The sequence below is a fragment of the Salvelinus namaycush genome, chromosome 34, assembly GCF_016432855.1.
Source record: "Salvelinus namaycush isolate Seneca chromosome 34, SaNama_1.0, whole genome shotgun sequence".
NCBI classification, from domain to species: Eukaryota; Metazoa; Chordata; class Actinopteri; order Salmoniformes; family Salmonidae; genus Salvelinus; species Salvelinus namaycush.
The window spans coordinates 31,676,105-31,691,666 of NC_052340.1; the positions used below are offsets into that span (position 1 = coordinate 31,676,105).

Sequence of the window (15,562 nt, forward strand, 5' to 3'; positions counted from 1 at the left end):
CTCTATGTAAACATGGATTAAGGTAGTAGACTAGACTACTCATTGATCTCATCTCCACACATCTACAACAGAGTAAACCCACCCCCCCTCACCTGGCTTGGCAGAAGTCTGTGCTGCCTCTACTATAGCAGTAGGCTGATGGGTGTCTTGGTAATACAACAACAGCTCAACGTCCCGGTCAAATTGATGACCTGCAGCCAGACTGACCTGCAGTTAGAACAACATTCACATGAAGACAGAGCAGTCTGAGAGGGAATTTAACAACTATGAAGGATTCGGATGGTTCATGGTGCTAGTGAGAGTGTACGCACACAGACATACTGTACACTCAGACATTCATACGTACGTACAGTACCAGTCAAAAGTTTGGACACACCTACTCATTCAAGGGGGTTTTCTTAATTTTTACATTGTAGAATAATAGTGAAGACATCAAAACTATGAAATAACATATGGAATCATGTATTAACCCCAAAAAAGTGTTAAACAAATCAAAATATATTTTATATTATACATTCTTCAAAGTTGCCACCCTTGGCCGTAATGACAGCTTCGCACACTCTTGGCATTCTCTCAACCAGCTTCACCTGGAATGCTTTTCCAACAGTCTTGAAGGAGATCCCACAGATGCTGAGCACATGTTGGCTGCTTTTCCTTCACTCTGCGGTCCAACTCATTCCAAACCATCTAAAATGGGTTAAGGTCGGGTGATTGTGGAGGCCAGGTCATCTGATGCAGCACTCAATCACTATCTTTCTTGGTCAAATTGCACTTACACAGCCTGGAGGTGTTCTCCTTTTGATAAACAAATAATAGTTCCACTAAGTGCAAACCAGATGGGATGGGGTATCGCTGCAGAATGCTGTGGTAGACCTGCTGGTTAATTGTGCCTTAAATTCTAAATAAATCCCCGACAGTGTTACCATCAAAGCACCCCCACACCATCACACCTCCTCCATGCTTCACAGTGGGAACCACACATGCAGAGATCATCCGTTCACCTATTTTCTCTCAAATTTGGACTCATCAGACCAAAGGACAGATTTCCACCGGTCTAATGTCCATTGCTCGTGTTTTTTGGCCCAAGCAAGTCTCTTCTTCTTGTTGGTGTCCTTAGTAGTGGTTCATTTGCAATTCGACCATGAAGGCCTGATTCACGCAGTCTCCTCTCAACAGTTGATGTTGAGATGTGTCTGTTACTTAAACTCTGAAGAATTTATTTGGGCTGCAATTTCTGAGGCTGGTAACTCTAATGAACTCATCTTCTGCAGCAGACGTAACTCTGGGTCTTCCTTTCCTGTGGCGGTCCTCATGAGAGCCAGTTTCATCATAGCGCTTTTGCAACTGCACTTGAAGAAACTTTCAAAGTTCCAGATTGACTTAAAGTAATGGACTATTGTTTCTCTTTGCTTATTTGAGCTGTTCTTGACATAATATGGTTTTGGTCTTTTACCAAATATGGATTTCTTCTGTATACCACCCCTACCTTGTCACAACACAACTGATTGGCTAAAACGCAGTAAAGAAATTCCACAAACGAACTTTTAACAAGGCACATTTGATAATTGAAATGCATTCCAGGTGACTACCTCATTAAGCTGGTTGAGAGAATGCCAAGAGTGTGCAAAGCTGTCATCAAGGCAAAGGGTGGCTACTTTGAAGAATCTAATATATTTTGATTTGTTAAAAAAAAAATTGGGATACTACATGATTCCATGTGTTATTTCATAGTTTTGATGTCTTCACTATTGTTCTACAAAGTAGAAAAAAGTTAAAATAAAGAAAAACGCTGGAATGAGTAGGTGTGTCTCAAGTAGATTGGGACTGGTACATATCTTGCATTACTTATATCACATGTATATCCTGTATTTTATACCATCTACTGCACCTTGCCTATGCCGCTCGGCCATCGCTCATCCATGTACTTATTTGTACAGTTGAAGTCGGAAGTTTACATACACTTAGGTTGGAGTCATTAAAACTTGTTTTTCAACAACTCCACAAATGTCTTATTAACGAACTATAGTTTTGGCAAGTCGGTTAGAACATCTACTCTGTGCATGTGTAACAGTTTAACTTTAGTCCGTCCCCTCGCCTCGACCTCGGGCGCGAACCAGGGACCCTCTGCACACATCAACAACAGTCACCCACGAAGCATCGTTACCCATCGCTCCACAAAAGCCGCGGCCCTTGCAGAGCAAGGGGAACCACTACTTCAAGGTCTCAGAGCAAGTGACGTCACCGATTGAAAGGCAACTGGCGCGCACCACCGCTAACTAGCTAGCCATTTCACATCCGTTACACTCACCCCCCTTTCGACCTCCTCCTTTTCCGCAGCAACCAGTGATCCGGGTCAACAGCATCAATGTAACAGTTTTACTTTAGTCCGTCCCCTCGCCCCGACCTCGGGCGCGAACCAGGGACCCTCTGCACACATCAACAACAGTCACCCACGAAGCATCGTTACCCATCGCTCCACAAAAGCCGCGACCCTTGCAGAGCAAGAGGAACCACTACTTCAAGGTCTCAGAGCAAGTGACGTCACCGATTGAAAGGCAACTGGCGCGCACCACCGCTCTAACTAGCTAGCCATTTCACATCCGTTACACATGACACAAGTAATTTTTCCAACAATTGTTTACAGACAGATTATTTCACTTATAATTCACTGTATCACAATTCCAGTGGGTCAGAAGTTTACATACACTAAGTTGACTGTGCCTTTAAACAGCTTGGAAAATTCCAGAAAATGATGTCATGGCTTTAGAAGCTTCTGATAGGCTAATTGACATCATTTGAGTCAATTGGAGGTGTACCTGTGGATGCATTTCAAGGCCTACCTTCAAACTCAGTGTCTCTTTGCTTGACATCATGGGAATATCAGAAGAAATCAGCCAAGAAAAATTGTAGACCTCCACAAGTCTAGTTCATCCTTGGGAGCAATTTCCAAAATGCCTGAAGGTATCACGTTCATCTGTACAAACAATAGTACGCAAGTATAAACACCATGGGACCACGCAGCCGTCATACTGCTCAGGAAGGAGACGCGTTCTGTCTCCTTGAGATTAACGTACTTTGGTGAGAAAAGTGCAAATCAATCCCAGAACAGCAGCAAAGGACCTTGTGAAGATGCTGGAGGAAACAGGTACAAAAGTATCTATATCCACTGTCATGACGCTGGCCTGTGGGTAAGGTTTATGACCCCCCCATGAATACCTTTCTCCCTTCCCTCTCTCACTGACTCTACTGAAGGACTCTTGAATAGTCTTTGTTAAACATAGAGAGTCTGGGAACATCAAACAAGTGGAGGGAGAGGAACCATATTTCGGTAATAGAACCAGTTGAAAATATGTGTTGGTACTTAATGAATATGATGTCAGTTCGGTTGTCATCTGAGACATTATGAGTGATGACAGGATGACATTAACTGTATCTGGGAAAGTCTACACATTCTAGTTATCAGATTCACATGGAATTGTTGTGCAATTTAAATGTTTAAATATGAAACTATTTGTGAAAAGATTTAATGTAATTTTAATGTAAGTTTCCAAATGAGAGAATTGGGTTTTCATAAGGTTAGAGCTCTGCTCAATCAGTGGCCCGCCCCTGTGAAGAGACATTGGTTATAAACTATGAAACACACTCCTCTCTACCTCCACTATTTACAGTAAGCCCTTGACGAAAATGTAACCTCCTGTCCCGGGTACATTAGGGCGACGGTCCGATGTCAGAAGGATTCAGATAATAACTACAGAACTAAGCCAACCTCAGCGTGAGCTTTGGTGGCGAATGGTATGAACTTTGCACTCTTATTCACTACAGAAGTGATACCTCCGAGCCGTTGAGTTAGCAGCGGCCGCTGTAAACGTGGGCTAGGAAAGGACGGACGACGTATCCAATCTAACACACAACAACGATACTACAACGTATCCCATTTACCACCAGAGACATTCTTCCGAGGACAGCAAGATCTCTGTTGGGCAACACGGTAGGCATCTACGAACAACCTACAAAAGCGCAGCTCAGAGTAAATATTTATTGCATTTCCCTTTTCCAAATGGGCGGTAATTTAGAATGCATAAGATACTGTATTTACGATAGCATAGCTTCTCCCTTTGTTCCTCAGTCTTCCCGCTCTTTCACTCAAACCCAACCCCCTTTCCTTTGTGTAACCAGCTGTCATGTCGGCTCCGTCCACCAGGGACGTTTTCTGTATGACATAATTTGCATTCTGTGTATATGTAATTCTGTGTGATCAGTTAGGTATTTAGTAAATAAGTAATTAAACACAATTTTGTATTGCTGATTCAACTTGTTAGCCAGGGTTCGTGAAGATAACCAAGAATTTACAACTTTCAGAGGAGACTGAAATAAGGTGACGATAAATATTGATTGCTATTGATGTAAAATATTACTAGGTTTTTAAGAGTTTATTCGGAAGATAACAGCTCCATAAATACTCTTTCGTGGTGCCCCGACTTTCTAGTTAATTACATTTACATGATTAGCTCAATCAGGTAATATTAATTACAGAGAAAGGATTTTATAGAATAGCATGTCATATCACTTAATCCGGCATAGCAAAAGACACGACACCACAGTAAAACGAGTCCTATATCAACATAATCTGAAAGGCCGCTCAGCAAGGAAGCCACTGCTCCAAAACCGACATAAAAAAGCCTGACTACGGTTTGCAAATGCACATGTACTTTTTGGAGAAATGTCCCCTAGTCTTATGAAACAAAAATAGAACTGTTTAGCCATAATGAACATTGTTATGTTTGGAGGAAAAAGGGGGAGGCTTGCAAGAAAAAGAACACCATCCCAACCATGAAGCACAGGGGTGGGAGCATCATGTTGTGTGGATGGGCTGGTGCACTTCACAAAATAGATGGCATCATGAGGGAGGAAAATTATGTGGATATATTGAAGCAACATCAAGACATCAGTCAAGAAGTTAAAGCTTGGTCGCAAACGGGTCTTCCAAATGGACAATGACCCCAAGCATACTTCCAAATTTGTGGCAAAATGGCTTAAGGACAACAAAGTCAAGGTATTGGAGTGGCCATCACAAAGCCCTGACCTCAATCCTAAAGAAAATTTGTGGGCAGAACTGAAAAGCGGGTGCGAGCAAGGAGGTCTACAAACCTGACTCAGTTACACCAGCTCTGTCAGGAGGAATGGGCCAAAATTCACCCAACTTATTGTGGGCAGCTGGTGGAAGGCTACCCGAAACGTTTGACCCAAGTTAAATAATTTAAAGGCAATGCTACCAAATACTAATGAGTGTATGTAAACTTCTGACCCACTGGGAAAGTGATGAAAGAAATAAAAGCTGAAATAAATCACTCTACTATTATTCTGATATTTCACATTCTTAAAATAAAGTGGTGATCCTAACTGACCTAAGACAGGGAATTTTTACTAGGATTAAATGTCAGGAATTGTGAAAAACTGAGTTTAAATGCATTTGGCTAAGGTGTATGTAAACTTCCGACTTCAACTGTACATATTCTCATTCACCCCTTTAGATGTGTGTATTAGGTAGTTGTTGGGGAATTGTTAGATTACTTGTTATATAATTACTGCACTGCCGGAACTAGAAGCACAAGCATTTCGCTACACTCACATTAACAGCTGCTAACCATGTGTATGTGACCAATACAATTTGATTTGACTGTGTATAAAATAAACACACTTAAACATGCATATGAACACACACACACACACACACTCACACACACAGACACAGACAAGGTACCGTGGCTTGGGTTTTCTCTGTGTTGAGGTAGTTGAGTGGGTCCAGGGGACAGTTGGACTCTACTCTACAGATGGGATGAGGGGACGACACACGGGCACTGAGGGACAGACTGTAGGGCACAGAAGCAGCAGGCACCGAGGACACCAGGGCACTGCCACCACTACCACTGTCTGACCCTTAGAGAGAGATGGGGTCAGGGAGGGAGGAGGAGGTAGAGAGACAGAGAGAAGACAGAAGGCCAGAGAGGAAAGAGATGAACAGAAACATGCTAATTTGTGGGTGATTGGACTGGACCTAAAGCCTGCACCACTCCCTGTGGGTCTCCAAGAGCAGGACTGAAGTCCACCACCCTATGTGACCAGTTGCTGGTTCCTAGTCACACTGCTGCCCACAAGGTTTTACACTGCACTATGATGTATTAGTGGTTTGTGTCTCTCCATACAGGGGCACATGTTCTTACCCTGGGGTTGATAGCGGGGGTTGAGCACAACGGGCAGGCAGAGCCTCAGGCCATCGTCAGCCTGTACAGCCAGCTCTGTCACATAGTCCAGGCTGACAGAGGCCTTCTCCCCTGGAGGCAGACTACCTACACTCAGCTTGAACACATCCGGGCTCTCATCACTCTCCTCCAATAGGAAGGCCTGCTGGCCCGAGCTCAACGAATCATCATACTGCTCCCGCGCCTGAGAGGGGGACAGAGGAACACAAGGATGCATCATCAGCCTGAGACAATAGTGATATGAGAGTGGTCAAAAGGATAATACTGATTCTTGAAGCTCCGCAAGTCATAGACTGCTTTGTTAACCAATTGGGTATAGTTGCCCAGTAAGACGTTACACCAAGTTGTTCTTAAACCTGTGTAGTAACTATGTAACTACACTAGTAACAACATTTGTACAAACATGTTATTGATTGTTATAAACATGAAATGAATCCTGAAAAAAAGTATACTTTTGTAGATCTGCATTGTTGCTTTTGTCTCATTGTTGACTTGTCATTTCCCCTCACCTTTTGTTTCTCCTGAACCTCAGCCACCACCTCAGTCTGTCCTATCTTGGCGCTGAACCTGCAGACAGCAGCCTCTCCTGGCAGAGGGAAAACAAAGATGGCCTCCAGAGGGCTCTCCTCCTGGTTCTCATACTGCAGAGTGGAGCTCACAGTGGCCACATGCCCCTGGACACTCACTTCCACAGCAATACTCTTCAGAGGCACTGAGAGAGGGAGGGATGGATGGAGAGAGGATAAACAAGATACTGATGAGAGCTCATGTCTGGGAGAATGAAAATCCACACAGACATGGAAGTAAACAATAATTTCTGCTTTCAAACAGTACCTGGTTCATTCTTGACAGTTATCAATCCACAGCAGTTCACCATTTCGGCACCTGAATGGGGAAGTCAGGTGTGATATTATTGTCCTCTTAACTTGAATTAGGCACTGTTCACATCACTTCAATTAAGTTAATTGGCATGCAACAATAAATCGTAATATGCCAAGCGTTTATGATAAATTGTTTTATAAAAGGCAGCCACAGAATGCCACTACTGACAGTAAGATAAGGGCCATTGGAGAGGTTTATCTAACCATGATGGTCATGCACCATAACTGCTGGTTGCTGATAAAGAATATTGCTTTGTAAGGTAATACAGTATTGGTCTTCCCAGAACACATTTCCTCATACAACAGTTGCTTTGTGTAAAAAGGACATAACCAAGCCTGAATTTCTTGTGAACAATAAACAATGAAATGATCACAGCAGCTTGACGCAATAATGTCAATCTCTGTCCAGTGTCCATCCTGTGTAACCTCTGGTTGAACTAGTCATAGAGATCCTATTCAATTGTTCCATTTAGGTTCTCTCCCTGTTTCAAAAGTTTCATACTAATTACACGTTTATGGGCAAGGGGTGAATGTAGTTCATCTACCGGCTGTATTTTTCTTGTTTTTCCCAGAGCATTAATGTCTAAGAACTTAAACTAGCATCATTTTGATCACTGTCGGTTGGCAAAACATTGACATGATAGACATGTCACAATTGTTGTCTCTTGCTGTAGGCACATTAGGTTTAGTCATGGCTGCTAGAGTTGGGGGCAACTGTAGCACAGTATTAAAATGATCCTGAGCCAAGCAGCCAAATTATGAAAACAACAAGTGACTTAAACTTTAAGATGGTATGAATTATACAAATAATAACTTTAAATAGCCTTGGGGTCCTGTGGAGTAGGTTACTGTACCACCAAGTACATTTTGCTCTGTCTAGAGTATCCCTGAAGTACCCGCTCATGTGCATGTAACCAGTTAGCCTATAGTCTCATGACTCTTCTCAAGTACCCCCTGTGGATAGGTCAAATACCCTCAGGGGTCCTAGTACCCCAGGTTGGGAAACACTACTGTAGACTGCCAAATAAATTGCAAACAGATATAATCTGGGAAGCATCAGATAACTCTAAATGTTTTAAGGGCCTCCCGGGTGGTGCAGTGGTCTAGGGCACTGCATCGCAGGGCTAGCTGTGCCACCAGAGACTCTGGGTCGGCCGCGACCGGGAGGTCCGTGGGGCGACGCACAATTGGCCTAGCGTCGTCTGGGTTAGGGAGGGTTTGGCCGGTAGGGATATCCTTGTCTCATCGCACACCAGCGACTCCTGTGGCGGGCCGGGCGCAGTGCACGCTAACCAAGGTCGCCAGGTGCACGGTGTTTCCTCCGACACATTGGTGCGGCTGGCTTCCGGGTTGGATGCGCGCTGTGTTAAGAAGCAGTGCGGCTTGGTTGGGTTGTGTTTCGGAGGACGCATGGCTTTCAACCTTCGTCTCTCCTGAGCCCGTACGGGAGTTGTAGCGATGAGACAAGATAGTAACTACTAACAATTGGATACCACGAAAAGGGGGTAAAATTGAAAATAAAAAAAATAAAAATGTTTTGAGAGGAACAAAACAGCCATGCAGAAACAGGGGTGTAACTGTAAATATTGGTTACGTACATAACTATCTCTTTACTGAACAAAAATATAAACACGGGCTCCCGAGTGGCACAGCTGTCTAAGGCACTACATTGCATGCAGTAGTGCTAGAGGCGTTACTACAGTCGCAGGTTCATAAACCTGGCTGTGATTGAACAGCGCACAATTGGCCCAGCGTTGTCTGGGTTAGGGGAGGGTTTGGCCGGTGGGGCTTTACTTGACTCATCGCGCTCTACTGACTCCTTGTGGTGGGCCGGGTGCCTGCACGCTGACCCTGGATGCCAGTTGAACAGTGTTTCCTCCGAAACATTGGTGCAGCTGGCTTCTGGGTTAAGCTGGTGGGTGTTAAGGAGCACAGTTAGGGGGGTCATGTTTTGGAGGACGCATGACTTCACCTTCCTCTCCCAAGCCCGTTGGGGAGTTGCAGCGATGAGCCAAGATCTAAAAAAATTGGGGAGAAAAGGGGTAAAAGTAATTTAAAATAATAATTTAATAAATACAAAAGAAAAATAAATAAATAACTACAATATAAATGCAAAATGTTTAGTGATACTGAGCTGAAATAAAAGATCCCAGAAATGTTCCATACGCACCAAAAGCTGATTTCTCTTAAATGTTACGCACAAATTTCTTTACATCCCTGTTAGTGAGCATATCTCCTATCTCCGCCAATATAATTCATTCACATGACAGGTGTAGCATATCAAGAAGCGTGGGGTATTTCTGTCTGTAATAAAGCCCTTGTGGGGAAAAGAAAGTATTAACCCGTGGCTGCACCCCAGCCCACAAATTAGGGCCTATTGAATATTTTTAATTTCCATTGATGAATTGTAACTCAGTAAAATTTATAAAAAAGTTGTGTTAATATTCTTGTTCTAATATACAGTACCAGTCAAAAGTTTGGACACACCTACTCATTCAAGGGTTTCTATATTTTTACTATTTTCTACATTGTAGAATAATAGTGAAGACATCAAAACTATGAAATAACACATATGGAATCAAGTAGTAACCAAAAAAAGTGTTAAACAAATCAAAATATATTTTAGATTCTTCATAGTAGCCACCCTTTGCCTTAATGACAGTTTTGCACACTCTTGGGATTCTCTCAACCAGCTTCATGAGGTAGTCACATGGAATGCTTTTCAATTAACATGAGTGCCTTGATAAAAGTTCATAAGTCGAATTTATTTTCTTCTTAATGCGTTTGAGACATGACAAGGTAGGGGTGGTGTACAGAAGACAGCCCTATTTGGTGAAGGAAAAAGGAAACCGCACACTGCTCTTGATAGTATCACCGATATTTAATAAGCTTAAGTATCGGCCACACGGCCTTCGTCAGAGCTTTTGTGATTTTTTAAAATTTGCACCCTTATGTAGACCTGGCCCCACCCACATCCGTTCTACACATCGAAGGGGGTTGGAGGCAAAGGAAAAACAAATAAGTGCTACCAAATATAACAATATGCATTTCATAAATATTACAAAAGTGTATAAATAAGGCGTATTGAACACGTCTGTAAAATGTCAATGAGGACATAGCAAGTTTTCATTAGTCATTGTGTACATCGTACGAAAAACGTCAGAATAATCTACAATAGACACATATTTCATGTTCAAATTCACAACATAACATACATAGGCATTTCATCATTAAGTCCTTTAGGAAATAATGTCTGGAGGGTGAAAATCCAAAAATATTCTCTTTTACTCAGAGTATTATTAATATCTCCTCCCCTGTCTGATATCTTAACTTTCTCTATGCCACAAAATCTAAAAGGTGGAAATGTAATGCTTCAGGTCATTGAAATGTACAGCGACTGGATAATCCCTCTCGTTTCTGCTGATTGAATTTATGTTCACTAATTCTCTGTTTGAGAGAGCGGGTGGTTTTACCGACATAACAGAGCCCACATGGACATTTAATAATGTAAATAACATGGGTGGTGGAACACGTAATAATGTCATTTATTTGGAACCGTTTTCCTGTGTGTGGGTGGCAGAAATATTCACACTTCATCATATTGTTGCACTGTGCGCATCCTCTGCATTTATAGCTACCATTTGGTAGAGGGCGTAAAAGAGCTTGGCTAATTTTCTTTTGTGGCTGGCAGTTGGCATGAACCAATTTATCGCGTAAATTGCGACCTCTCCTATACACAATACGTGGTGGATATTTCAATTCAGCCGGCAAAGCTGGGTCCGATGATAAAATATGTCAGTGTTTCTTGACCACATCTCCCACTTTTCACGAATTCAAAGTATATGTGGTTGTGAACATTACGGAGTGTTCTTTAGCGGGTCTTTTTTGTAGCAATGCCAAATTATGAGCTTCATCCACACATTGTGACGAATAGCCTCTTCTTAGAAACCTCATGCTCATCTCCGCTGCTTTTTCTAGATAATCCTCTGTGAAGTGGCATATACGGCGCAGTCTAAAAAATTGGCTTCTTGGAAGTCCTCTTTTTAATGGCTCAGGATGGAAGCTGTCCCCCTGTAATAGAGTATTTCTGTCCGTTTCTTTTCTATACAGAGTTGTAAACAGGGTTCCATTTGATTTCTCAATCCACATATCGAGATAATAAACACGTTTGAATTTTGTATAGCCCTATTTGGTAAAAGACCATGTCCACATTATGGCAGGAACAGCTCAAATAAGCAAAGATAAATGACAGTCCATCACTTTAAGACATGAAGGTCAGTCAAAATTAAGAACTTTGAGAGTTTCTTCAAGTGCAGTCGCAAAAACCATCAAGCGCTACGATGAAACTGGCTCTCACGAGGACCGCCACAGGAAAGGAAGACCCAGTTACCTCTACTGCAGAGGGTCATTACAGTTACCAGCCTCAGAAATTGCAGCCCAAATAAATGCTTCACAGAGTTCAAGTAACAGACACATCTCAACATCAACTGTTCAAAGACTGCGTGAATCAGGCCTTCATAGTTGAATTGCTACTAAAGGACACCAATAATAAGAAGAGTCTTGCTTGGGCCAAGAAACACAAGCAATGGACATAAGACCAGTGGAAATCTGTCCTTTGGTCTGATGAGTCTAAATTTGAGGTTCCAACCACCTTTGTGAGACACAGAGTAGGTGAACGGATGATCTCCGCATGTGTGGTTCCCACCGTGAAGATGGAGGAAGAGGTGTGATGGTGCTTTGCTGGTGACACTGTGATTTATTTAGAATTCAAGGCACACTTAACCAGAATGGCTACCAAAGCATTCTGCAGCGATACGCCATCCCATCTGGTTTGCTCTTAGTGGAACTATCATTTGTTTTTCAACACAACTCCCGAGTGTTCTCCCGAGTGGCGCAGTGGTCTAAGACACTACATCCCAGTGCAAGAGGAATCACTGCAGTACCTGGTTTGTATCCAGGCTGCATCACATCTGGCTGTGATTGGGAGTCTCATAAGGCGGCACAAACTGACTTGCCTAGTTAAATAAAGTTTAAATAAAAACACACTTAAAAAAAGGACAATGATCTAACACACCTCCAGGCTGTTTAAGGTCTATTTGACCAAGAAGGAGTGATTGAGTGCTGCATCAGATGACCTGCCCTCCACAATCACCTGACCTCAACCCAATTGAGATGGTTTGGGATGAGTTGGACCGCAGAGTGAAGGAAAAGCAGCCAACAAGTGCTCAGCATATGTGGGAACTCCTTCAAGCATTCCAGGTGAAGCTGGTTGAGAGAATGCCAAGTGTGTTCAAGGCAAAGTGTGGCAACTGAAGAATATAAAATATATTTTGATTTGTTTAACAGATTTTTTACATGAGTTACATGAGTATTATTTCATAGTTTTGATGTCTTCACTATTATTCTATGTAGAAAATAGTAAAAACAAAGAAAAACCCTTGAATGAGTAGGTGTCCAAACTTTTGACTGGTACTGTATATTTCTCGCAAAACCATTATCATAACCTATTTAATATGTAGCCTATAGTGGGTGCTATATCTGCACTACCTAGGCTAGATAATATGCTAATTCATAAACATTCATGATTCAGGAGTTTACATGTTTTATTTTTTAGGTGTTATATTTGACCCCAGCTACTATTTCAATCACGTGTAACGTTCTGACTATTCGGATTAAAATGAATATTGTTAACAGGTCCTGCTGTATGCTAAATGTAGAGTTATTTATGCAACTTCTGGTTGTGAGAGTCTTATATACAGACCTAAATAGCATGAATAATTAGTAGACAGATGTCAGTGTCCTATATCATAAAATTACTGGTCTAGTTCAAGTGGTCTCTGAACAGTAGAATAGAAGACTAAACAAAATTCACTATTGTCTCCGGTCTCCCCAACATTATGCATTTCTGAACGTTCTGTAACGATGCACACTCTTGAACAGACCCTGAGCTGCAGTCACTTTGCTTGTTGCTCTGGCACAGTCATATCGAGCCCAGCCAATACGTACTCTAAAACAACCTTAACGTTACTCCTAAAGGTCCAAGGACCTTACATGTTATTTTCACTGTTAGACTGGCTCTGGCAGCCAAAACAGACAAATACGTCTAAAAATGAATCGTTTCTCAATTGCGATACGGTTCTAGAAACACAAAGTCCTTTATTTTCATATTACATGAAAACATTTTTTTTAAAGCAAAATACACACTTACTGTACACCACAGGAAGCTGGTGGCACCTTAATTGGGGAGGACGGGCTCGTGGTAATGCCTGGAGCGGAATCAGTGGAATGGTATCAAATACATCATGGTTTCCATGTGTTTGATGCCATTCCATTCTCTGTTCCAGCCATTATTATTATCCTCCCCTCAGCAGCCTCTTGTGCTATACACAGTTTTAACCTGCTTTATCACAGTTGCAGCCGACAGTATTTTTCAGTGACAACACATTTCTGGTGGCCTTCTTCCATTACACACAGGTGTTCAGAGCATGCTAGATGGCTAATTAGCACGTGGTCCCTCTCTCTGTGTCTACACTTGACACTAACATGTGACTTCTGCTATCAGAATAGGAAGATCGCATTGAAAAGTCACATTGTGGCTGTATTGTGTTCAGATCTGTCTGACCTCTTCAGGTGGTCAGGGACGCATTGTGTGCGGATGTCTCCTCAGTCTTGACACAATCCGGCTACGGAAATGCAAGGTGCTCCAGAGTGGCGCAGCAGTCTAAGGCACTGCATCTCAGTGCTAGAGATGTCACTACAGACACTAGTTCGACTCCAGGCTGAATCACAACAGGCTGTGTTTGGGAGTCCCATAGGGCTGTGCACAATTGGCCCAGGATCGTTAAGGTTTGGCCCGGGGTAGGCCGTCATTGTAAATAAGAATTTGTTCTTAACTGACTTGCCTAGTTAAATAAAGGTTACATTTTATTTTTTTTATATAAAATGCTAGAATGTGGTAATCCCACTAGTTCGTGCTTGGCTCTGCCCACCTTGCTTGTTCTGCCCACTATGATTAATTTGTTCCTATTGAAAACGACAGGCTCTATCTTGGGTTAGTTATACAAATCTTTGGCATTCACTGTCAAGTCTATAGACAACCTTTGTCTTCTGTAAACACGCGCTGTAACATGGAGATGATTATGGCCGTGTAGGAACACTAACCTATAAAAAGATGTGTATCAATTAAAAGTTTTATAAAATATATATATATATATATTTCACGCTGATCTGAAAAATAAGTTCCCTATGCTTCTATAACCGTACCACAAGCGATGTGTGATAATGATCAGAATGATCGTCGGGCCTCTTTAATAACAAAACACCACATCCAGAAGACGCCGCCTTCCAATGACTTACGTGTAATGTAATGGAACGGAGCTTCATGATCAAGGTCTTGTCACACCCTGACTGCGCCTATTCTAGCAAGCTAAACTAAACCTCCATAAAATAAGGATAGTGTGATACTGTATGTTGATGAGATCGAATTGAATGGCTATTTATAACGTATATTGGCCACCAACAATAATAAGCAAAGGAGGCTAAGTGCCATTTCATTTTTTTACAACTCAACGCTTTCACATAATATACTAGTCATCCCCAAACGAAGCTACTCTGTAACATATTACCTTAAAATGTGTGATAGGCTGGTTTTCAATGATTGCGTTTCACTGTTCCTCGTGATAATATCCCTCCGTTTCTACTTTCATTTAGAATTAATATACGAATAGGCTACTTCTTCCTGGTTTATAAAGGCAAACGTCAATAGTAATCGTTGTGCATTCAATCCATTGGCCAGAGTTCATTGTCACGCCTACTATCTTCCTTGCTATTGGTGACCTGACAGGGTGAACAATATTAACATCGGGGAAGTTTCCCAGCATCTCCAGGGGGGTTCAGGGGCCTAAATAAAACAACATCCAGAGTGTGTGTTCCTGAAAACATAAACATCCTGTGTGTGTGTGTGTGTGTGTGTGTGTGTGTGTGTGTGTGTGTGTGTGTGTGTGTGTGTGTGTTGACAGGAGCTGTTGCCTGGGTGGCAGGTGCAGACTGACTAACCACTGCAGGAAAGACTGTCAGCAGGCTATATTTAGAGTCTACAACACAGAGCCAATTAAAGTCCTGAAGTAAAGTCCTGAAGTAGCAGTAAATAAACTACACAAGAAGATGCTGTGTGTGATCAATTAAATATTTGGTGAGTTGGGAACGAGAGCATGACTCAGACGGACCCATAGACGGGTGGTCTGAGGATATCCAGTCTGTCCGCTGGCGCCTGGCTGCTTGAACAAGATCATATGATTAACTGACTGGGCTAAGTTACTAGAGAGACATGTAGCGAGGGAATGGCTGGAATGACATAACCACTGTAGTACAGAGATGTTCTCCTGTCTTGTGCCTGTAGATGGGGTAAAAGGTCCAGCGTTA

At 42.3% G+C, this 15,562-nt stretch overlaps 1 protein-coding gene across 3 annotated transcripts in view; it reads right to left on the reverse strand.

Annotated features, from left to right (window-relative positions):
• The window catches only part of LOC120028306 (von Willebrand factor A domain-containing protein 5A-like), a 41,940-nt gene extending 27,036 nt beyond the window's left edge, over positions 1 to 14,904 (reverse strand). For 2 of the 3 annotated variants that reach the window (XM_038973512.1, XM_038973510.1), the window contains exons 1-6: positions 14,767 to 14,904; positions 7,095 to 7,145; positions 6,770 to 6,972; positions 6,222 to 6,444; positions 5,762 to 5,937; positions 93 to 207 (exon numbers count right to left, since the gene is read on the reverse strand). In XM_038973512.1, coding sequence (XP_038829440.1) covers positions 93 to 207; positions 5,762 to 5,937; positions 6,222 to 6,444; positions 6,770 to 6,972; positions 7,095 to 7,137 — 760 coding nt within the window. In that variant the 5' untranslated portion in view covers positions 7,138 to 7,145; positions 14,767 to 14,904. Of the gene's footprint in view, positions 1 to 92; positions 208 to 5,761; positions 5,938 to 6,221; positions 6,445 to 6,769; positions 6,973 to 7,094; positions 7,146 to 9,113; positions 9,160 to 14,766 lie in introns of all 3 variants that reach the window. The other variant, XM_038973511.1, reaches the window with a different exon arrangement.
• Between the last annotated feature and the right edge of the window lie 658 nt (positions 14,905 to 15,562).